We start from the raw sequence: 21376 nt of genomic DNA, 5'->3' as shown, positions 1-21376 counted from the left end.
CGATATTCGACATTTAATTTTTAATCCTGCAAGATTATCCTGAAGAACCCAATGACAGTTTTTGCAATATTTTTTATTTTCATATTTTCTCAATATGTTTCTCACCATTTGAGTTCATTTTTCTTACAATTTAATATTTTTACAAATTTTATTTGAATAAAATCAATGACACTTTTTAAAAAAAAATTGGAATTCAAAATTCTTTTTAGACTCATTTTTAAATTGCTTTCAATCGATCACGAATGGCGATAATTCAATGAAATAAGTTTTAAATGTCTCAAAATATATTCCAGAAACAAACTAAAAAACATTTTTTTAAACATATTAGGAAATATCGGACTTATGTGCAAAAATCTTGAATATTTCCATATGGATACTATGTAGCAAAAGGGTTAGCTAGTTAGGTATGTACTACATTATTTTCTATTTTACTTAACAAAAGTAATTGGCAACTCATAGCTTAGCAAAGACACTAACCATTAGCTAGTTACACTTAGGCTACCAGATCTAGCTAACATCTACTACATAATTCCGAATGCTTTTCATCTGGTAATCTTTCGAACATAATATCAATATGGCATCACTTAACAATGGCGCCACTTCGACAAAATTTGACAGCTGCTTTGAAAGATAACTTCGAACAATTGAATTTGTGAACGCCAACTAACGGCATTTGAATTAATTTTTTGCGAGTGAATTGTGTTGATTGTAAAGGAATTTTACTATTTAATTGTTGTCTGTTTTAAAGTGCCAAATGTTGAGAAAATATTTTCATTTTCCTTAACAATTAAAAGAGATATATTAAAAATAAATAGTAACAAACTACAGGAAAAATATTTTAATAAAAGCAAAAGTTATTTTAATTGGAAACTTTTTTTTTCTTGGTTGCCTGTGTTGGTGTGTTAAAAAGTAAATCTAAAACAACAACAGCCGCTGCAGCAATAAGAAAAATGAGTGCATTTGAGGTATTTGTTTCTTTTCTGTACAAAATATTCATGTGGAATTTCCATTAATTATGGTCTTCTGTTTTTTTTTTCCTGCTGCTGCTGCATTTAACAATTAAATATTTTGCGTTGCTGTCCTCCAGGTTAAAGTGACACCAACACGATGTAAAAATAAAAAACTCACAGAGTCTCGAGAACCTACGGAGGTGATAATGGCGCCATTTTCCGGCAAATCTATTGTTCTATTCGAGGATGTGCCAGTGACAAAAACAGCCAAACGTCTTCTTAGAATAATAAATCCCTCAGAGGATGATATTGAGGTAAGAGGAAATAATTGCAAATACCTACTTGCAATCCATTATTTTAATCATAAGATTTAGCATTCTTAGGCAATACTTGGGAACAGTCATCATCTGGCTTTTAAAGTAAAATAATTATTTCCTTAATTGCCAAAATCATTAAAAAAAAGACAGAAAACCCAAGAATGTATAATAAAACTTTTTTTGGTGGCCTGTCCCTTGACACTTGAGAAAAAAACACAACATAATGATAAAACTAGTTCATTATTGATCCAACAATGTTGGGAATCTACTTGCTGCCTTTAATATGTATAAAACTGAAAAGAAAGGAACAACTAATGAAAAAATAAAAAGTTGCTTTTTTAGGTTGCCTAGTGAACTCTTCTACTTGGCTTCATGATTATACGACTTTGATAATGTCATGAACATCTTCTTTAATTGGAAATTGCAATAGTTTTTATCATTATTATCATTATGTGTGTGTCGTTGTTTAAACAATTTAACATTCATTCATTTCCATGCTTTTGGTGGCAAAATTTCTTGAGTGACAACGATGCAATTGTCGGGGGTTGTTTTCCAATTTGTTTGAAATTCGTTTTGTGATGAAATTTTTTATAGAATAGTAGAATTAAAATCTAGTTTCAGGACTTTAATTTAAACAGAAGTCTCAATATTTTAAGAAATTATCCTTTAAAAGAAAGCGAAGCAAAATGCAAATAAATTAATGTATTTGTAATGAAAAACGAATACCTATAATGAAAAGCTAGTATGGCCATTAGAAAGAAAGAAGTCTTTACGAATTTCTATTAAGGGCCAAGGGAGTCAAAATAATTTTCCATGAAAGAAGGGGGTGAACTATTTGAGTTTTAATCTTTCGTTTGATGTTAATGACAGTGACTTATCAATAAGTATCCCTTTGAGAAACAGTTTCATCCAATTTTGAATCTTGACATCACACTCCTTTTAACTGAAATGTTCTTTACTACATAAAAGCCATTTCAGCTACGAATTTTAGCTTTATCCCAGCTTGTTTATAGTGGAAATGGTTAACTATATCATACATTTGCGAATTTTTCTCCTCTTAATCATTTGTCCTAAATATTATTAAAACATATGATACCATTTCAGGTGTCGGTCAGTAAATCGATTAATCCCGAACACAATATCAGCTTAGAATGGTTGGAGAACTCTGTGCCGGCACAGAGTGAAATAACACTGGAAATGGTGTGGTCACCACAAATGGATGTTGCCTGCAAAGAAACATTACAGTTCATAGACAATCGAAATTTTCGCAAAGATGTAATGGTCATACTAAAATCTAAACCCATTAAACAAGTAAAGGTAAGTAAGCGTAAACATGGCAACAACAACATTTACAAGTTTGGTCTGTTTCTAATGACACTAATACAAATTTATTGCAATTTCTGCATTACCATACGTACACACATATAGAGTGTACGAAAATTTCCAACCATATCGTCTGGAAATAATACACATGTCAAAACTCTGCGATTAAAATCACCAACAAGTGCTGCCAATAAAGTTGTAAGTAGATTAACACACCAACAACATCAACAGCAACAACAACAGCAGCAGTTACAACATCAGGCTCAAATGCAAAAGAAACGTTTAACAGCTCATGATGCAGCCTCTAAACGAGAAACTATTGATAAAAATAAACAGCAATTGCAGCCGCACTGGAATAGTAGTGTTTACGTTGCCAATAAAAAGAATCAACAGCCACCTGTAAAGGAAAATTTACAACCACCGAAAGCTACTTTACATAATCACACATCGCCTCTAATGGAACGTAATGTTTATGCAAATAATAAGGAGGAGGCATTGGCCACAAACCTATCGCCTCATGTTATGGATATGGAAAGTGAGAGCCTTAAGGAGAATGTTAGCCCTTTGGCCCTAACAAATGTGTTAAATATGATCGATGAATTGAAGTTTACACCAGCTACTGTTACACTTTCCAAACCGAATGAATCAAGACTGGATGGTTTGGCATCTTTGCCAACCCCCATGGGACCCAATGCTATTTCGATATCATTAACACCAGAGGCACCTACTGATCATCTTAGAGATTTAAAACCCAGATGTTTATCAGTTGAATTATTGGATGAGGCTCTTTCCAACGAAGACATACACAATGATACCAAAGGTACTACCATGGTTATAACAAACAAAACGTTCGATGTTAAGCTAAGTGAAAGTTTGGAAATTTCCTGCGAAAATCTGAATGGTTCGTCAGGAGAAGGGCGAACAAGTAGTGCTTGCAGTTTAGTTATAAATAAAACTACTGTTATAAGTACCACTCCAGTGGCTAGGCCTTTGGAAATTATACAAGAAGAAGACAATAGCCCAACATCTTTAACTAACGCACCAAAAGTAGAAAATCAAAATGCTGTACAAACACCCCAAAAAGGCGAAGAAGATCTTAAGCGTGATATTAAACTGATAGGTACTCCTTTGCGTAAATATTCAGAATCCATGAAGGATTTATATCAGAAATCTCCACAGTCTATAGTAATAACACAAGGATCTCTGCCCAATCTCAATGAAATGGAAACTATAAAATCCTTTGAACAAAATCGTTATTTTATACAGGCCAACTCCCGAACAGATGTCAAAGCTTCTATGCAAGCTATAACCACCGTACCACCAGATAATAATAAACACAAATCCGAACAGCTTAATGAATCTTCCGATCAACTGGATTGTAGTCGCATGAGTTTGATTTCCCATCCCGATGTACAGTTTAATCAAAATGAGATATTAGCACAATCCAGTCGTTTTAATCTAAATGAAGTGGGTCTTAAATATCGTAAAAATAGTCCCAATATAACGAAATGTAAAACGAACAATACAGCTAAGCGTAATCCCACACCACCGAAGGTCACTAAGAAACTGAACAGTGTACCCGAAACCCATAAACGCAGGTCCAATGAATTGTCTTTTTCAGATTCACAAAGCATGGATTCGGTAATAAGTAGCAGTAGCACTACCAGCTTAAGAACTAATTCCACAAAATCAAGTTATGTCACAGTATCCCCACCGAAACGTCAAAGACTTGAAACGGATTCCAATCTGCAAAAGCAGAAAACTCCCACCAATGCCTCAGCCTCGATAAAGGTTAAGAATTGGTCACAAACTCAACCCAAAAAATACAAATTAGCCAAGACGCTGTCACTGGTAAAGAAACCTTTAACACCCCGTAAGGTAAAAGAAGAACCACGTATTAAACTTTACGAAGCTGATTTATATCTGCAACCTTACATCAATCCCGACCCCTTTGCCGCTACCACCACCTGTGATCCCTTTCTGGCCTCCACCATGTATTTGGATGAAGCCTCAGTGGATAAACATCAAACTGATTTTAAAAAGTGGCTTAATGCTCTAGTCACTATGCCTGCCGATCTCGATACCGATTCTAATGCCAAAATTGATGTGGGTAAACTTTTTAATGAAGTACGCCATAAAGATTTAATTCTGGCACCCACAAAAGAAGAACAATCTCTTAACTATTTGACGAACTTCCGTTTGGAGTCTCTACGGCGAGCAGCTGTTGAACTTTTTCTAAGTGAAGAGATGCGTGCACCCTGCTCGAAAGTAGCTGTCTATGTACAAAAGAATGCTTTACGTATACGTAGTGATCGAAATTTACATTTGGATGTTGTTACACAGCGCGATATTTTGGAATTACTGCTGTGTTTTAATCCTTTGTGGTTACGTTTGGGTTTGGAGGTGGTGTATGGTGAGAAAATACATCTGCAGTCTAACAGGGATATTGTGGGATTGAGTTCATTTATATTGAATAGGTGAGTTGATAGAATAGAAACGTAATTTATTATTTTGATTGCAAACAATAAAAGTATGTATTTCAATCTACTAGAACGGAACTAGAACTGAACTAGAACTGAACTAGAACTGAACTAGAACTGAACTAGAACTGAACTAGAACTGAACTAGAACTGAACTAGAACTGAACTAGAACTGAACTAGAACTGAACTAGAACTGAACTAGAACTGAACTAGAACTGAACTAGAACTGAACTAGAACTGAACTACGACTAGAACTGAACTAGAACTGAACTAGAACTGAACTAGAACTGAACTAGAACTGAACTAGAACTGAACTAGAACTGAACTAGAACTGAACTAGAACTGAACTAGAACTGAACTAGAACTGAACTAGAACTGAACTAGAACTGAACTAGAACTGAACTAGACTGAACTAGAACTGAACTAGAACTGAACTAGAACTGAACTAGAACTGAACTAGAACTGACTGAACTAGTACTGAACTAGAACTGAACTAGAACTGAACTAGAACTGAACTAGAACTGAACTAGAACTGAACTAGAACTGAACTAGAACTGAACTAGAACTGAACTAGAACTGAACTAGAACTGAACTAGAACTGAACTAGAACTGAACTAGAACTGAGCTAGAACTGAGCTAGAACTGAACTAGAACTGAACTAGAACTGAACTAGAACTGAACTAGAACTGAACTAGAACTGAACTAGAACTGAACTAGAACTGAACTAGAACTGAACTAGAACTAGAACTAGAACTGAACTAGAACTGAACTAGAACTGAACTAGAACTGAACTAGAACTGAACTAAAACTGAACTAGAACTGAACTAGAATTGAACCAGAACTGAACTAGAATTGAACTAGAACTGGACTGAACTAAAACTGAACTAGAACTGAACTAGAACTGAACTAGAACTGAACTAGAACTGAACTAGAACTGAACTAGAACTGAACTAGTACTGAACTAGAACTAGAACTGAACTAGAACTGACTAGAACTGAACTAGAACTGAACTAGAACTGAACTAGAACTGAACTAGAACTGAACTAGAACTGAACTAGAACTGAACTAGAACTGAACTAGAACTGAACTAGAACTGAGCTAGAACTGAGCTAGAACTGAACTAGAACTGAACTAGAACTGAACTAGAACTGAACTAGAACTGAACTAGACTGAACTAGAACTGAACTAGAACTGAACTAGAACTGAACTAGAACTAGAACTAGAACTGAACTAGAACTGAACTAGAACTGAACTAGAACTGAACTAGAACTGAACTAGAACTGAACTAGAACTGAACTAGAACTGAACTAGAACTGAACTAGAACTGACTAGAACTGAACTAGAACTGACTAGAACTGAACTAGAACTGAACTAGAACTGAACTAGAACTGAACTAGAACTGAACTAGAACTGAACTAAACTAGAACTGAACTAGAACTGAACTAGAACTGAACTAGAACTGAACTAGAACTGAACTAGAACTGAACTAGAACTGAACTAGAACTGAACTAGAACTGAACTAGAACTGAACTAGAACTGAACTAGAACTGAACTAGAACTGAACTAGAACTGAACTAGAACTGAACTAGAATTGAAACTAGAACTGAACTAGAACTGAACTAGAACTGAACTAGAACTGAACTAGAACTGAACTAGAACTGAACTAGAACTCGAACTGAACTAGAACTGAACTAGAACTGAACTAGAACTGAACTAGAACTCGAACTGAACTAGAACTCGAACTGAACTAGAACTCGAACTGAACTAGAACTGAACTAGAACTGAACTAGAAACTGAACTAGAACTGAACTAGAACTGAACTAGAACTGAACTAGAACTGAACTAGAACTGAACTAGAACTGAACTAGAACTGAACTAGAACTGAACTAGTACTGAACTAGAACTGAACTAGAACTGAACTAGAACTGAACTAGAACTGAACTAGAACTGAACTAGAACTAGACTGAACTAGAACTGAACTAGAACTGAACTAGAACTGAACTAGAACTGAACTAGAACTGAACTAGAACTGAGCTAGAACTGAACTAGAACTGAACTAGAACTGACTAGAACTGAACTAGAACTGAACTAGAACTGACTAGAACTGAACTAGAACTGAACTAGAACTGAACTAGAACTGAACTAGAACTAGACTAGAACTGAACTAGAACTGAACTAGAACTGAACTGAACTGAACTAGAACTGAACTAGAACTGAACTAGAACTGAACTAGAACTGAACTAGAACTGAACTAGAACTGAACTAGAACTGAACTAGAACTGGAACTAGAACTGAACTAGAACTGAACTAGAACTGAACTAGAACTGACTAGAACTGAACTAGAACTGAACTAGAACTGAACTAGAACTGAACTAGAACTGAACTAGAACTGAACTAAACTGAACTAGAACTGAACTAGAACTGAACTAGAACTGAACTAGAACTGAACTAGAACTGAACTAGAACTGAACTAGAACTGAACTAGAACTGAACTAGAACTGAACTAACTGAACTAGAACTGAACTAGAACTGAACTAGAACTGAACTAGAACTGAACTAGAACTGAACTAGAACTGAACTAGAACTGAACTAGAACTGAACTAGAACTGAACTAGAACTGAACTAGAACTGAACTAGAACTGAACTAGAACTGAACTAGAACTGAACTAAACTGAACTAACTAGAACTGAACTAGAACTGATCTAGAACTGAACTAGAACTGAACTAGAATTGAACTAGAACTGAACTAGAACTGAACTAGAACTGAACTAGAACTGAACTAGAACTGAACTGCACTGAACTAAACTAGAACTAAACTAGAACTAAACTAGAATTAAACTAGAATTAAACTAGAACTGAACTAGAACTGAACTAAAACTGAACTAGAACCGAACTAAAACTGAAATAGAACTAAACTAGAATTAATTTATTCACAACAATTCTATATTCTAAACACTCATAATATTTTACAGACTCTTTCGTGATAAATTTTTGGAACAAAAATATTCCAAAGCCTACACACTTTCAGAAGAATACGCCGAACACATTAAAAAATTCACCCTACAAAAGTTCTTCTTTCTCTTGCTATTTCTGGATAGAGCCAAAGAAAAACGTATTATTGCTCACAACCCTTGTCTCTTTATTAAAAAATCTCCGCACAAAGAAACACGTGAAATTCTTTTGCGCTTTTCCTCTGAACTATTGGCCAATATTGGTGATATAACTAGAGAACTAAAACGGTTGGGTTATGTTCTAACACACAAGCAAATATTTCTTGATGAATTTGATTATGCCTTTCATAATCTAGCTGTGGATCTAAGAGATGGTATACGCTTGACCCGTGTTATGGAAATTATATTATTGCGTGATGATTTAACCAAACAATTGAGAGTTCCAGCTATTTCTCGTTTGCAAAGGATATTTAATGTAAATTTGGCCTTAAAAGCTTTGGGAGAAGCAGATTTCCATTTAAAGGGAGACATAACAGCTAATGATATAGTAGATGGCCATAGAGAGAAAACTCTTTCGTTGCTATGGCAAATAATCTATAAATTTAGATCACCCAAATTCCATGCAGCTGCTAGAGTAATACAAAAATGGTGGAGAAATTCTTGGCTTAAAGTGGTCATACAAAGAAGAATACGTTTTAAGGAAGAACAGAGACGTGAAGCTGCTGCTGTTGTTATACAAGCCGTATATCGTGGTTTTATGGCCAGACGTTTTGTCGATGAATATAGAAAAGAACGTGTACAAGCCGCTTTGGTATTCCAAAAATATATACGTTGTTATCTGGCCCGCAAAAGATTCCTTAAGACTGTACACTCGACGGTGGTTATACAGAAATGGCTAAGATCTGCTCTACTGGGAAGAGAATGTCGTGAAAACTTTTTACAATGGCGTAAAAGTGCGATATGCCTACAACAACATTGGAGAAATAGAAAACAAGCTATAGTCTTACGTGAGCAGGCTGCTTTAGCCAAATGTAAATATCAACAAAAAAGAAATAATGCAGCCGCACTAATACAGGCCTCTTGGCGGGGTTATAAAGCGAGAACACAATTCCTTAAGATTATTTCAGCAATACTAGTTTTCCAAAGAAAATTCAAAGCTCGCCAATTAATGAAACAACATTATGGCAACTATTTACAACTGAAGAAAGCTACTATTCTTATACAGCAACGTTTTAGGGCTAAAATGTCCATGAAGAAAGAGATGGCTAATTATCAATTAATACGAACCCGTGTTATTTATATACAACGTTTATATCGCGCCACCATACTGATGCGGCAACAGCGTAAAGAATATTTAAATATTCAAACTAAAGTTATTTGTATACAACAAAAATGGCGTGCCACCTTATTGGCTCGTAAGGTCAGAGTTCAATATCTTGCGGTGCAATATTACACTTTAATTGTACAACAGAAATTCCGAGCTAAAAAACAAATGGAAATTGAACGTAAAAAATATTTGCAACTGCAAACTTGTATCATTAATGTTCAAAGACGTTTTAGAGCCAAATTGGAAATGCGTTTGCAATACACACAATTTCAAAGAAAATTACAGGCCATCAAAACCATACAATCTCAATTTAAAGCCTACAAAGCCATGCGTTATCAAAGAGCCAAATATCAAGGTACCAGAGAAGCTGTACTTTGTCTTCAGGAACACTTTAGAGGTTTTCTAAAAATGAAAGAAGAACGAAAGAGATTCTTGCAACAAAAACAAGCTGCTACTGTCATACAAACGGCTTACAGAACATATCGTCTAATGAAATTGCAAAAGGGAGACTACAGGAGGATAAAACAAGCCGTTATTTGTATACAAAGAAGATTACGAGCCACTTTAGCCATGAGAGCCCAAAGAGAAGAATATTTAAGAGAACGCAAGCTAATTATTTTCATACAAACACGTTACAAAGCCAAGCTCTTGGCAAGAAAGGTACGATTGCAATACCAGCAACAACGTAACATGATCATTGCCCTGCAAAGAAGATTCCGTGCGCAACAATTAATGTTAAAGGAACAACAGCAATATCAAGTAATACGTTCCCGTATTATTTGCATACAAACCTATTATCGTTCGCACTTACAGCAAAAACAAGAACAGGCCAAATATCAGCTACAACGTTCTTCAGCTATTAAAATTCAAACTTGGTTTAGAGCCGTTCTAAAAATGCGAATGGAAAAACATACCTACCAACGTGTACGCTCCTCCAGTATAACAATACAACAAAGATGGCGAGCAACTTTAGAAGCCAAGAAACAAAGAACAACATTCCTAAAAACCATACAGAAAATTATTTATTTACAGCGATTAATTAAAGCCACGCTTGTCATGAAAATGGAACGTGAACAATATCAAAAACTAAAAGAAGCCGCCATTGTTATACAAAAACGCTATAGAGCTCGGCGAGAAATGCTACAAATACGTTCACAATATCAACTCATACGTTCTCTCATCATTTGTATACAGAGGCATTTTAGAGCCAAACGTGCCATGCTTAAGGAACGTAACGATTTTGTACTGTTAAAATCTACCGTCATATATTTACAACAAAAATTCCGTGGCCGTCAAAAAATGCGCATCGATCGTGAACATTTCTTGCAATTGAAAACAAATATTGTTGAATTTCAAGCTCATGCGCGTGGTCTTTTGGCGCGACGTCGTTTCCAGGCTCTTATGACTCCCGAAATGATGGAATTATTGCGAAAGAAAAAGGCAGCTAAAATAATACAACGTTTCTGGCGTGGCTATCGTACACGTAAACGTTTTAATAATGTACGTATCAAGGTTATACGTAAAAATATTGCCCTCCTCAAGGAGACTTCAAATACTGTGAATTCTATTAAGTTTAAAGTACAGGATGCGGTACGTTTGCTAAGAGGAAGATTTAGCGCATCAGAGGCGTTGCATGTTTTAATGAGATTGGGTAAGTGTAAAATTGTTTTTAAATATGTTTAAATTTATTAAAGAACTAAAAACTTTGGTGGGTATCATGGGGATCCTGACCACATGCTGGGCATATATTGGGGAATGCGGAACCAAATGAACTGGCCGGACAGGGTTCGGATCTGGAGCCTGATAGTAGGGTTAGTTTGGTATAACCCCCCATTTGCTATTACTATAGACTAATCTCCGAAATCTTCCAAAACTCTACCAACCTATCCTGGCACAGTAGGCTGGATTGTAGAGTTTCTAGAACATTATGACCGAAGTTAAATTAAAAAGAAACCAGACTACTATTAGGACTGGGCAGGAGGAGTATAAGGATTTTAGTACGGGTAATAACAGGACACTGCTCGCAATTGGCGCCTTTAGGGGTAATAGGGACTGTAACACACCGGATTTTTGCCCCAGAATACAGAGTCTGAGACTGAAATGGCTAGGCAAAAGATTCCACGATGAACTAGGAGACGTAGCAGGGTGTAACTTATGCGACATTCTGGTCTTCATCAGGGGAATATTTTGGTTATTCACATAACGAACAATTAGGAGTTTCCCTTCCCTTTTGGGGTAAAATTCTAGTTCTCTCATCTTTTTCTTTTCTTCTATCTTCTTTTTATATTTCCTTGGTAATCACAATGGACCTTTGGGTCTCCGAGTAGATGTATACCTTGGTATATAACCCTTTTAAACTAAACTAAACAACTAAGATTGGGATGAAGAAACATGCTCAATGCCGTCATAGACCACATGCCAATCGTGTGGCTTATAAACTTAATAAATAGTTGGCTATCCTGCGTTTCGAGGTCAAGCGTGACAAATAGCTTGAATAAATCCACCAACATTGCTTCGTTGACCGTTTCTTATTGCCGATCTTAGAGTTTATCTAGTAGTTTTAGCATGCACCCTGGTTAGTCAATATATGGAGATACAGACTTTTCTATTAATCTACAATCTTCTGATAGCGATATAAAACTTTTATAAATCACACCGAAATTTCAGACCATACTGTAAAGTCCCGAACTCATACTACAAGTTTAACTCTTCTTTATTATGTTTATAAGCTAAGATTTAAGTTAAAGTTAGGCCCTTAATCTCAATCTCAGGGTACTGTTAACCGGTAAATATTCTGCCAGTTAAAATATTTTTTGTTTGAAAACTGTCAATGACCATAAATAACAAGAAAATTGGCTTAATCTACCAAAGTAAATAGATTGAAAAAGGGAAACTATGACTTATCCCTACAAAATGCCTGTCTGCTTTACATGGAATAACGAGATAACAATATAAATATACATGTTCCAAACAGTCTATCTGTAAATGGAATGTTAATTGTTAATACTGTAAAAATTATTGTAATATATAATTAAAAAACATTCCACAATTTAACCTTCAACAATTGCACACTTTTTTCCATCTTTTTTTTTCCCCAGATCGCATATCACGTACTGTACCACATTTACTAATGTGTCGTTCGGATTTTATATCAACCTTTTGCTATGGCATTATGGCACAAGCCATACGTTCCGAAGTTGATAAGCAATTGATTATGTATTGTAGTCGTATCATTTTGAATTTGGCACGTTACAACAGTACAACCGCAAATACATTCCAAGAAGGTGGTCTCGTTACAATTGCCCAAATGCTGTTGCGTTGGTGCGATAAGGATTGTGAAATTTTTAATACGCTATGTACATTAATATGGATATTTGCCCATTGTCCGGTTAAGCGTAAGGTAAGTGTAATCACACTTGGGGTGTATTTAAGCGCAATGAAATTCCACTTAAATTTTATTTTGTTCTGTTTGCGTTTTTCCAACATTATATGGCTACGCTAACTAATGTTTGTTTTATTTTTACTTGTTTTCTTTTTTTCTATAGATTATACGTGATTTTATGACAACAACCGATGCCATTTACATGGTGAGAGAAACAAAAAAACTTGTAGCTCGTAAAGAGAAAATGAAACAGAATGTACGTAAACCATCGGTAACAACATCAATGTTGTCCTCATCCTCCTCGACAACAACAACAACAACCTCTATACGCGGCCTTTCACAACAACAGCAGCAGCAACAAAACTTTTCAAGTCGTACCTTACCCAGCCTGGAACCCGATTATGGTGTCATACGCAATAAGCCATATACATTTATATCCTCCGTATATGCCTTCGATACCATTTTGTATAAATTGGGAATTGATATTTTCTAAATGATTTTTTAAACACATCTGTCTGTTTCACACTCCTCCCTCCCCGTCCGTCTATTGTCGTCTCTATATGTGTATGTATGTATGTCTGTTTGTTTATTTTGTGTTTTCATCACTTGTATCTGTAAGTAAGTGTTTTATGTCTGTCTGTCAGTCTGTTTGGCTGTTGTATATCTCTGATGTTGTTCACCATCGTGTGCACATTGTGCAGTGTCTGTTAAATTTAGTCCTTGCTGTTTTTATTTTTATTCATTTAATATTTTTTTTGTGTTTCCTATTTCCTTGTTGTTTATTCTTGTTCAGTTTATTGTATTTTTCTTGTAACTTTTATGTTGTTTTTTTTTTCTCAATGTTTAAACTACAAATCAGTTGATTGTTTATTTTCCGTTTTATATATTTTTTATTTCTCTATGTATTTTCTTATTGTCTTTTAATGGATTTAAACTAGAAATTGATTTTATCTCTTAGGACGGCAATTCATTGCTCTATATTTTTTTATATGCGTTTACTTTAGTTATCTCTAGACTCGTACATAAATTTATGTTTTTATTTTTATAAAACTTTACATATTTTTTTTTATTTGTTTAAGGAATAAACTTTTACACGTATATGTGTGTGTGTCCCTTTTAATCATATATTTTTTTTTATCTCTTAAGACTGTAATTTATACATGTAGTCATCATCACCTTTATGGGTTTCCAGTGTATGTTTCTTCTGTATCGTTAAGTTATAATTTAATTATGTATTTTTTTTTAATGTTTTTAAAAATAAAACTTATTGTAAATTTTGTGCAAATAAAAATAATAAAAATGAAATGTAATGCATTTTTAATCCTATCGAATGACACAATTGATGTAACAAGAAAATACTTTAATAATCGTAAAATGTATTTTTCAAAGGATATTGAATGTTGTATTATTAAATTTTTCGTCAATAATATTAATAAATTTTTACATAATTACTTAACATAATTAGTTGTAATATGAGTTCTTAACTCGAAGCTTTTTTATTTTTAATTCAATTTATTAACTAACGATGTTTTTGTGTAATTTTACACAAAGAAAAATAACAAAAAAACATTGATTTATTTCATTAATTGAATAATAAAGGCCTTGTTCATAACACTTTTTATACCCACCATTGATTTGTTATTTCGTGTGTAACACATCGAAATATTGTTCACAGACCCCATAAAGTATATATATTCTGGAACCTCGTAAGATTCTAAGACGATCTAGCTATGTCCGTCCGTCTGTCTGTTGTTGGCACGATAGCGTCCCCAAAAAAAGATATATTGGGATGAAATTTTCCCAAAATATTTTTTATTGATCAGAAATGTTTGGTATTGAAAATGGGCCAAATCGGTCAATGATTTCACATAGCCCCCATACAAATGTACCCCCCGGAATATTGTATAAATAGCTTCAAACATTCACAAATTCGTTGTTTATGAAGCAATTGGCACAAAATTTCGCATAAGTCAGTTTTTTGACCTCCGAAATAAAATTCTGAATTATGTCGGACATAGGACCACAATTGGCCCTACCCCCCATATAAGGTCCCCTTTTGAAAATTACTATAATTCTGATTACTAGCTTAAACATACGAATATTGCGATGGAATTCGACACACATAGTTTTCATGCAAGCCATTATCTCTCCACCAAACTATATGTGGATCGGTCCATAATTGACCCTACCCCCCATATAAGGTCCCCTTCAGAAAATAACTTTAACGCTCATTATTGGCGTAAAAATACGAGTATAGCGATGAAATTTGACATAAGTAAGTTTCATACGAGTAAAAATCTCTCCACCAAATTTTATGTGGATCGGTCCATAATTGACCCTACTCCCCATATAAGGTCCCCTCCATAAAATTACTTTGACGCTCATTACTGGCTTAAAAATACGAATATAGCGATGAAATTTCACAGAAGTAAGTTTTATATGAGCTAAAATCTCTCTACCAAATTTTATGTGGATCGGTCCATAATTGACCCTACCCCCCATATAAGGTCCCCTTCAGAAAATAACTTTAACGCTCATTATTGGCGTAAAAATACGAGTATAGCGATGAAATTTGACATAAGTAAGTTTCATACGAGTAAAAATCTCTCCACCAAATTTTATGTGGATCGGTCCATAATTGACCCTACTCCCCATATAAGGTCCCCTCCATAAAATTACTTTGACGCTCATTACTGGCTTAAAAATACGAATATAGCGATGAAATTTCACAGAAGTAAGTTTTATATGAGCTAAAATCTCTCTACCAAATTTTATGTGGATCGGTCCATAATTGACCCTACCCCCCATATAAGGTCCCCTTCAGAAAATAACTTTAACGCTCATTATTGGCGTAAAAATGCGATTATAGCGATGAAATTTGACATAAGTAAGTTTCATACGAGTGAAAATCTCTCCACCAAATTTCAATTGGATCGGTCCATAATTGACCCTACCCTTCATTTAAGATCCCCATCAGAAAATCACTTAAACGCTCATTGATGGCGTAAATGAAATTCGATACTGATAAGTTCTATAGGAACCGAAATCTCTATACCAATTTGTATGCGGATCAGTCCATCATAACCCCACCCCATTTAAATTTCCCCTCAGAAAATGACTACAACTTAACCCCGTATAAGGTCCCTTTAAGAAAATGACTTTAATGCTCATTACTGCCTTAAAAATACAGGTAGATCTATGAAATTTTAAATAAATAAGGAACTGAAATCTTCCTACCGACTTTTATGAGAATTGGTCCATATGTTTATATATAACCCTACTCCCTATATAAATTAACATATTTAATTCGAAAGAGCACAGTCAATAGTTAAACCCCCATTAATGGACCTCTTTAAAATGTTACAATGATGTTCTCATTAATATCGATACATAATACATAAATTCAAAATATCAAAGTTTATTTATATGGCAGTGATTTGATGGTGGGTATATAAGATTCGGCATAGCCGAATATAGCACTCTAACTTGTTTCAATTTACAAAAGTTTTAGTTGCATATTACGCTTTAATAATATTCTCTTTCGAGAGGATATTGAACAAAAGTAATATCGGTCCATGATTTCAGCTAAGCTCCATATGTCTGACAGTATAAATAATAGTCCTACTTTAAGTTGACTGACAAAACACACTCTATTGTACATGAGTATGTATTCAAAAGTAACTTTCTTTTTATCCTTAGCGAAAGTAAAAACATGTAATGCGGTTTTGTTTTATTCCAATTAAACATAACAGGTTTTTCTATAAAGTTTTTCTTTTTTTAACTTAATTGTAAATATGACTGTCATGTTGCTTTACATTTGTTTTTTTTTTTTTTTTTGCACAAAAAGCCCTTGTTAAGTTTACGTTTTACAGTTACCTTATTTAACTTCCCTGTCGTAATCCTCATCGTTATCATCACGTTAAGCTGTTGTAATTACGTTGTTAGAAAATAGATTCGTAATGGACGTTTATCTTTTTATAAAAATCGTTGAATGTTTGTCTTGTAGATTTTACAAAAAAAAAAAATATATATATTTTATTTGCCATTGTGTTGTCATAGTTGTGAGATTTTTCTCTTTTCCATATTACTATTCCTTTTCCTGGTTACTCTCAGCAGCAATTGTTTTCAACGCTAGAACAAATCCGTATTTTACTTTTGATACAAACTTTTTCAACAATTTTAATTAAAGTATTACAAACTAAAGTGTCATTTTGTTAGAAATGAATTTCGAAAAAAAAAATTGAGCTAAAAAGTAGATTGAATAGATTAATGTTGTGTGTTAAGTTCATTTTAGAATTTATAAATAATTTACGCAGAAAAGTTGAAATGTGTATTATAATTAAGTTGTTTTAAGTGGTTTTTAAAATAGCTAAACTTTTTGTGGGTGGAAAGGTCTTTCAACCTACAGCCAATGATTTCAGGCTAATGTCTCTGTCACCTTTCCTCTTGAAAACAGAACTAGTATGGTTTCACACTTGTGATCAACCAAAGTTTTTACCGCCTTTCTGTTTCTTATTCTGGTTTTAAGATTCATCGTGTTTATCAATATGGCTATTCGTAGTAAAAGCTGAACTTCAGAGAATATTTCCGCTACATAATGCTCGAAATATCTGATGTATAAGTATAACTTTCAGCTTGATGTTGCTGGATATATCTAGTAGATAACGCTACTATATAAACAGTAAGATAAAGTACCAATCAGCGCGATCAACCAGTCGGTTTAAGTGCGATTTTGAACCGATTGATATACATTCCACATTAGTGACATTTTGAATGTTGATATTGGGGAGCCTGAGTTATCAGGAGCAATTTTATCGACTTTGGAAGGTACCACAAACCAGACTATAGACTAGACTACAGGCTAGACTATGGACTGGATTATAGACTATAGTGCTGTTTCTAGATAACGTGCGAGTAGTTCGAGCGCAAATTTTACTTCTATTTTGTTATTGTAACAAAAACAAAATACAAGTAAAATTTTAACTCAAACTACTCACACGTTATCTAGACAACACATAAATTATAGACCAGACCATAGACTAAATTATAGACTAGACTATAAGTAGACTACAGACTAGATTATTGACTATAGGCTTGACTATATACTAGACTAGAATATATACTATAGTGCTTAAAAAAGATCTAAAGTACTGAATTTTCCATCTCTGGGCTACATACTTCACTATAAGGGTTTGTATCGAACACAGTTTGACTGGCTTTCATTCATGACTTACATAAGTCGAAGTGCTTTATATGAACATCTGCCGAATTGACCTTATTTCACTCTGGTACTTTTACAACCACAGGATGAGCTTATTAGACGACTCACCAACTTTCCTATGTACAAGCAATTTACTTAAGTACTCGAGCTATCTAATGTCAGACCATTACTGCCCATTTCTTAACTTCCGAGATGCAAAAACATTATTTCCGTTTACAACCACTCATATACGATGGCATCTGCTGATTCTGCAACAGCACCTAGAGATGTAATCGTTGGGCCGAAACACGAATCTATCAAATAAGCCGAGGACTTACTTCTTACTCACAGAAAACACACTGTGGTAAATCTGGTATGAACAGAATACCCCCTGAACATACCCGGACAAGGAAGGAAAATTCAATAGTATCACTTGTATAATATACCGTACATCCATCACCATTCAACCCAGTCTATCATATACACTTAACACCAAGTCATTTCCAACGCTTAGTCCCACAGTTACTCCTCTATGGGTTATCTATTGTCTCGGCAAAAGCACCGACTTGATCCCGAATTATAGACTTTACCGCGTATCAGTCTTTTAACTAACATTCTCTTCCCGAGAGTTTGATTTTAAACCACAGCCATCACATGCACCCCGAAGGGACCGCTTCAATAACCGGGACAAGACAAAGTCCGAGACTTTGCTCTGCGCCCTATCAATTCCCGTAGTACTTGATTATAAGGCTCCCTTGTCAAACAATTCCAAGCAATGGCCGAGAATCTCCACCAGATCATAGTCCCAGCAGACTAGAGGTATTGGTAACACCTCTTTTCCCCCGGATTGCAATAACACCTAAATGGGGAATATCATCAGGTAGCATGCTCCGGGAAGGCCTCACATCCGACAGATCGGTAAGATACTAGGAGAAAGAATGGCTCAAGATTTGCGTCTTATAATCTTTAATACTGTATAATATTTCTTCCTGCTATAGTGGCTATAATGTCGTATACAGGGTCCCATCTAAAAAATTTTCTACTACCCATCTCTATGAAATTCTGAACCTCTCATCGTTTTGTTCTTTTACATCGTTTCATTATTTAATAAAAAAATATTTTATTTTTAATTCATTAACCAGGCGAGAAAATATTTTAATTGCAGATTATTTTCATGTTACAAATAAATTCCCAAAGGATATAAAAATACTACTACATGATACAAATATCCTGTAGCAATGATCGTATGACGCAAATAATACATCTTGTCTTTAATAAATTTGCATTTTTTATACCATAATTATAATTATTTCACCGCACAGATATTTACTGTAGCTAGGTAGACCTTTACAATTAAGGCACGGTTGAAATATTTAAAAGTACTACGTTTTTTTAATAATTAAAAAACCCCTGCAATACTTGAATGCAAAGTCGTGGTGCATAAAACCTTGAACATTTTTCGTTTTTGTTGCAACTTCTGCTGATTTAATAAATAATGCGAGTGATGCGTAAATAAGCGCGGTCAAATAAAATAATTTAATCGAAAAAGTTTTAATTTTTGCTCGTAAAGTTCTTGGTTTAAAAAAATTTTTCATTTGCATTCTGTGTTTGGCTAATTGAGTCACCATTGCATTGTTTTAATCCTGTTCGGTAATATCGTAAAAATGTTTAAATCTCATTTTATATTTACGAAATGTTAACATTCATTACTAGGATATTCCAGCATATGTATGTAAGCATATGTTACATACATACATAAGTATGTAATTAAAGGATATATGTCTTGTTTTCATACATGCATGTATGTATGTGTAGGAATGGTTAAAAGTGTTATTTTTTAAAATTCATATTCGTAATTACGATTTTAATCCGCTTTCTGATGACTTTTTTACAACTTGTTAAAACTGATTTAATAGAATTTTCATTTTATTTAGTACAATATGTCTGTTTGTAGGACTTGAAAATACATAATTACATATGGACATATTTAATGTAATGAATTATATGTGTATAATTTTTACTATTACATTGCATTGTCAATTTTTACAGTGACACCAAACATTTATAATGCGAATTTAAATTTTTGCTATTAATCTGTCATAAGTATGTGTGTATGTTGTGAATGACCTCTAACCCCTTTTATTTAGCTTTTATATTTCAAAGACGGGAAAGTGATATCCTGCTATGTTGGTGATTAGTACAACCTGTAACTATAACCAACAACTTCGAACCACTCAGAAACTATAAGACTTGCATTCATATATTCCCATTATTCCCTTTAATTCTCAGTGAAACACAGGGCCGCAAGAAATGTTTTCCAATTTGATTTATCACAGCATATCATCTTCGCTCCATGAAATTCTTTCTGCAACTCGTTTTCTATCTGGCGTGTCCAAGTATTTGTTTGCCAGGCATTCTAGAGCTTTGGGGATTGAATTCGACTTGTTGGGACAGATCAGCACTTGTCTTTCTCATAGTGTGCGCTAGCCTACCAAAATTTCTCGATTATAAATCGGGGTTTGATCGATACATTTTCATAGATTCAGATTTGAGACTGTGACTGGCCACAACATTTTGAGAATACGCACCGATTAAGAAAAACTTGTAAACTGCTGATTTCTCGACAGGATATGTTCCATGTTTCGCAGCCTTATAGAAGTACGGCCTTTACATTGGAGTTAAAAAACTTGAAGTTTAATGTTCGTTGGGATGTTTTGTGATCATAGAATTTGTTAAGTATGTATACCAAAAGCATGCTTTGGTTTGCTCAATCTGTTCTGTATGTCTTCCTTGCTGTCTCCACTCTTTGATATTAAACAACTCAGGTAGCAGAAGGTATCAACCTCGTCGATAGTTTTCCCCGAGAGCTGAAATTGTGCGTTGTTTGCGGAATTTAAACGTATTGATTTGGTTTTCTTGATGTTAATTTGTAAGCTACGGCTAGAAATTTGGACTGCATGCTTGATAATCGATGTGATGGAAGACATCTAATCTATCATGGATATACCATGATTCCCAGTCATAGAGTTGCTCAATTCAACATCTAGAAAATATTAAATGATAGAGGAGACAAAACACAGCCTTGTCGTTAATTCTTGGGGGTCTGCTCTAAGGGCATTCCATATAGCATTGTTATCCAGTGCATCAAAAGCATGTTTGAATTTCACGAAGACTAAGAACTGAAGGGGTGAATGCCATTCGACCGACTCTTCCACAACGACAGTTAAGCTTTTGATGTAATCAATACATGACCTGCCTGCTCAAGTCTTAGATGCGGTACGATAATGGTCGCAATGCGACTATGCAGTATATGGGCAATGATCTTACTTGCCATGTTCAAAATAATTATTCCTTTCCGGTTTGAGCAATCCTACAAGTGGTGCTTTATAAGATAACCGGCAATTTTCCAGCCAAAAGTTCAGAATTAGAAGTTTTAGTAACCCCG

At 34.5% G+C, this 21376-nt stretch overlaps 1 protein-coding gene across 1 annotated transcript; it reads left to right on the top strand.

Moving 5' to 3' along the window:
- Positions 1 to 950: 950 nt before the first annotated feature.
- Positions 951 to 14036, top strand: LOC119611362 (protein abnormal spindle). Its single transcript, XM_037966918.1, has 7 exons — positions 951 to 965; positions 1088 to 1264; positions 2372 to 2584; positions 2696 to 5067; positions 8044 to 11000; positions 12448 to 12749; positions 12895 to 14036. The coding sequence occupies exons 1-7, from the start codon at positions 951 to 953 to the stop codon at positions 13222 to 13224; spliced, it is 6366 nt and encodes a 2121-aa protein (XP_037822846.1). The 3' UTR covers positions 13225 to 14036.
- Positions 14037 to 21376: the final 7340 nt, after the last annotated feature.

Source organism: Lucilia sericata, unplaced genomic scaffold, assembly GCF_015586225.1.
Source record: "Lucilia sericata isolate MDLA Ls3-8-SP2 unplaced genomic scaffold, ASM1558622v1 Contig001430F_arrow, whole genome shotgun sequence".
Classification (NCBI taxonomy): domain Eukaryota; kingdom Metazoa; phylum Arthropoda; class Insecta; order Diptera; family Calliphoridae; genus Lucilia; species Lucilia sericata.
The sequence above is the reverse complement of the archived record's forward strand: the minus strand, read 5'-3'. Positions and strand labels throughout refer to the sequence as shown.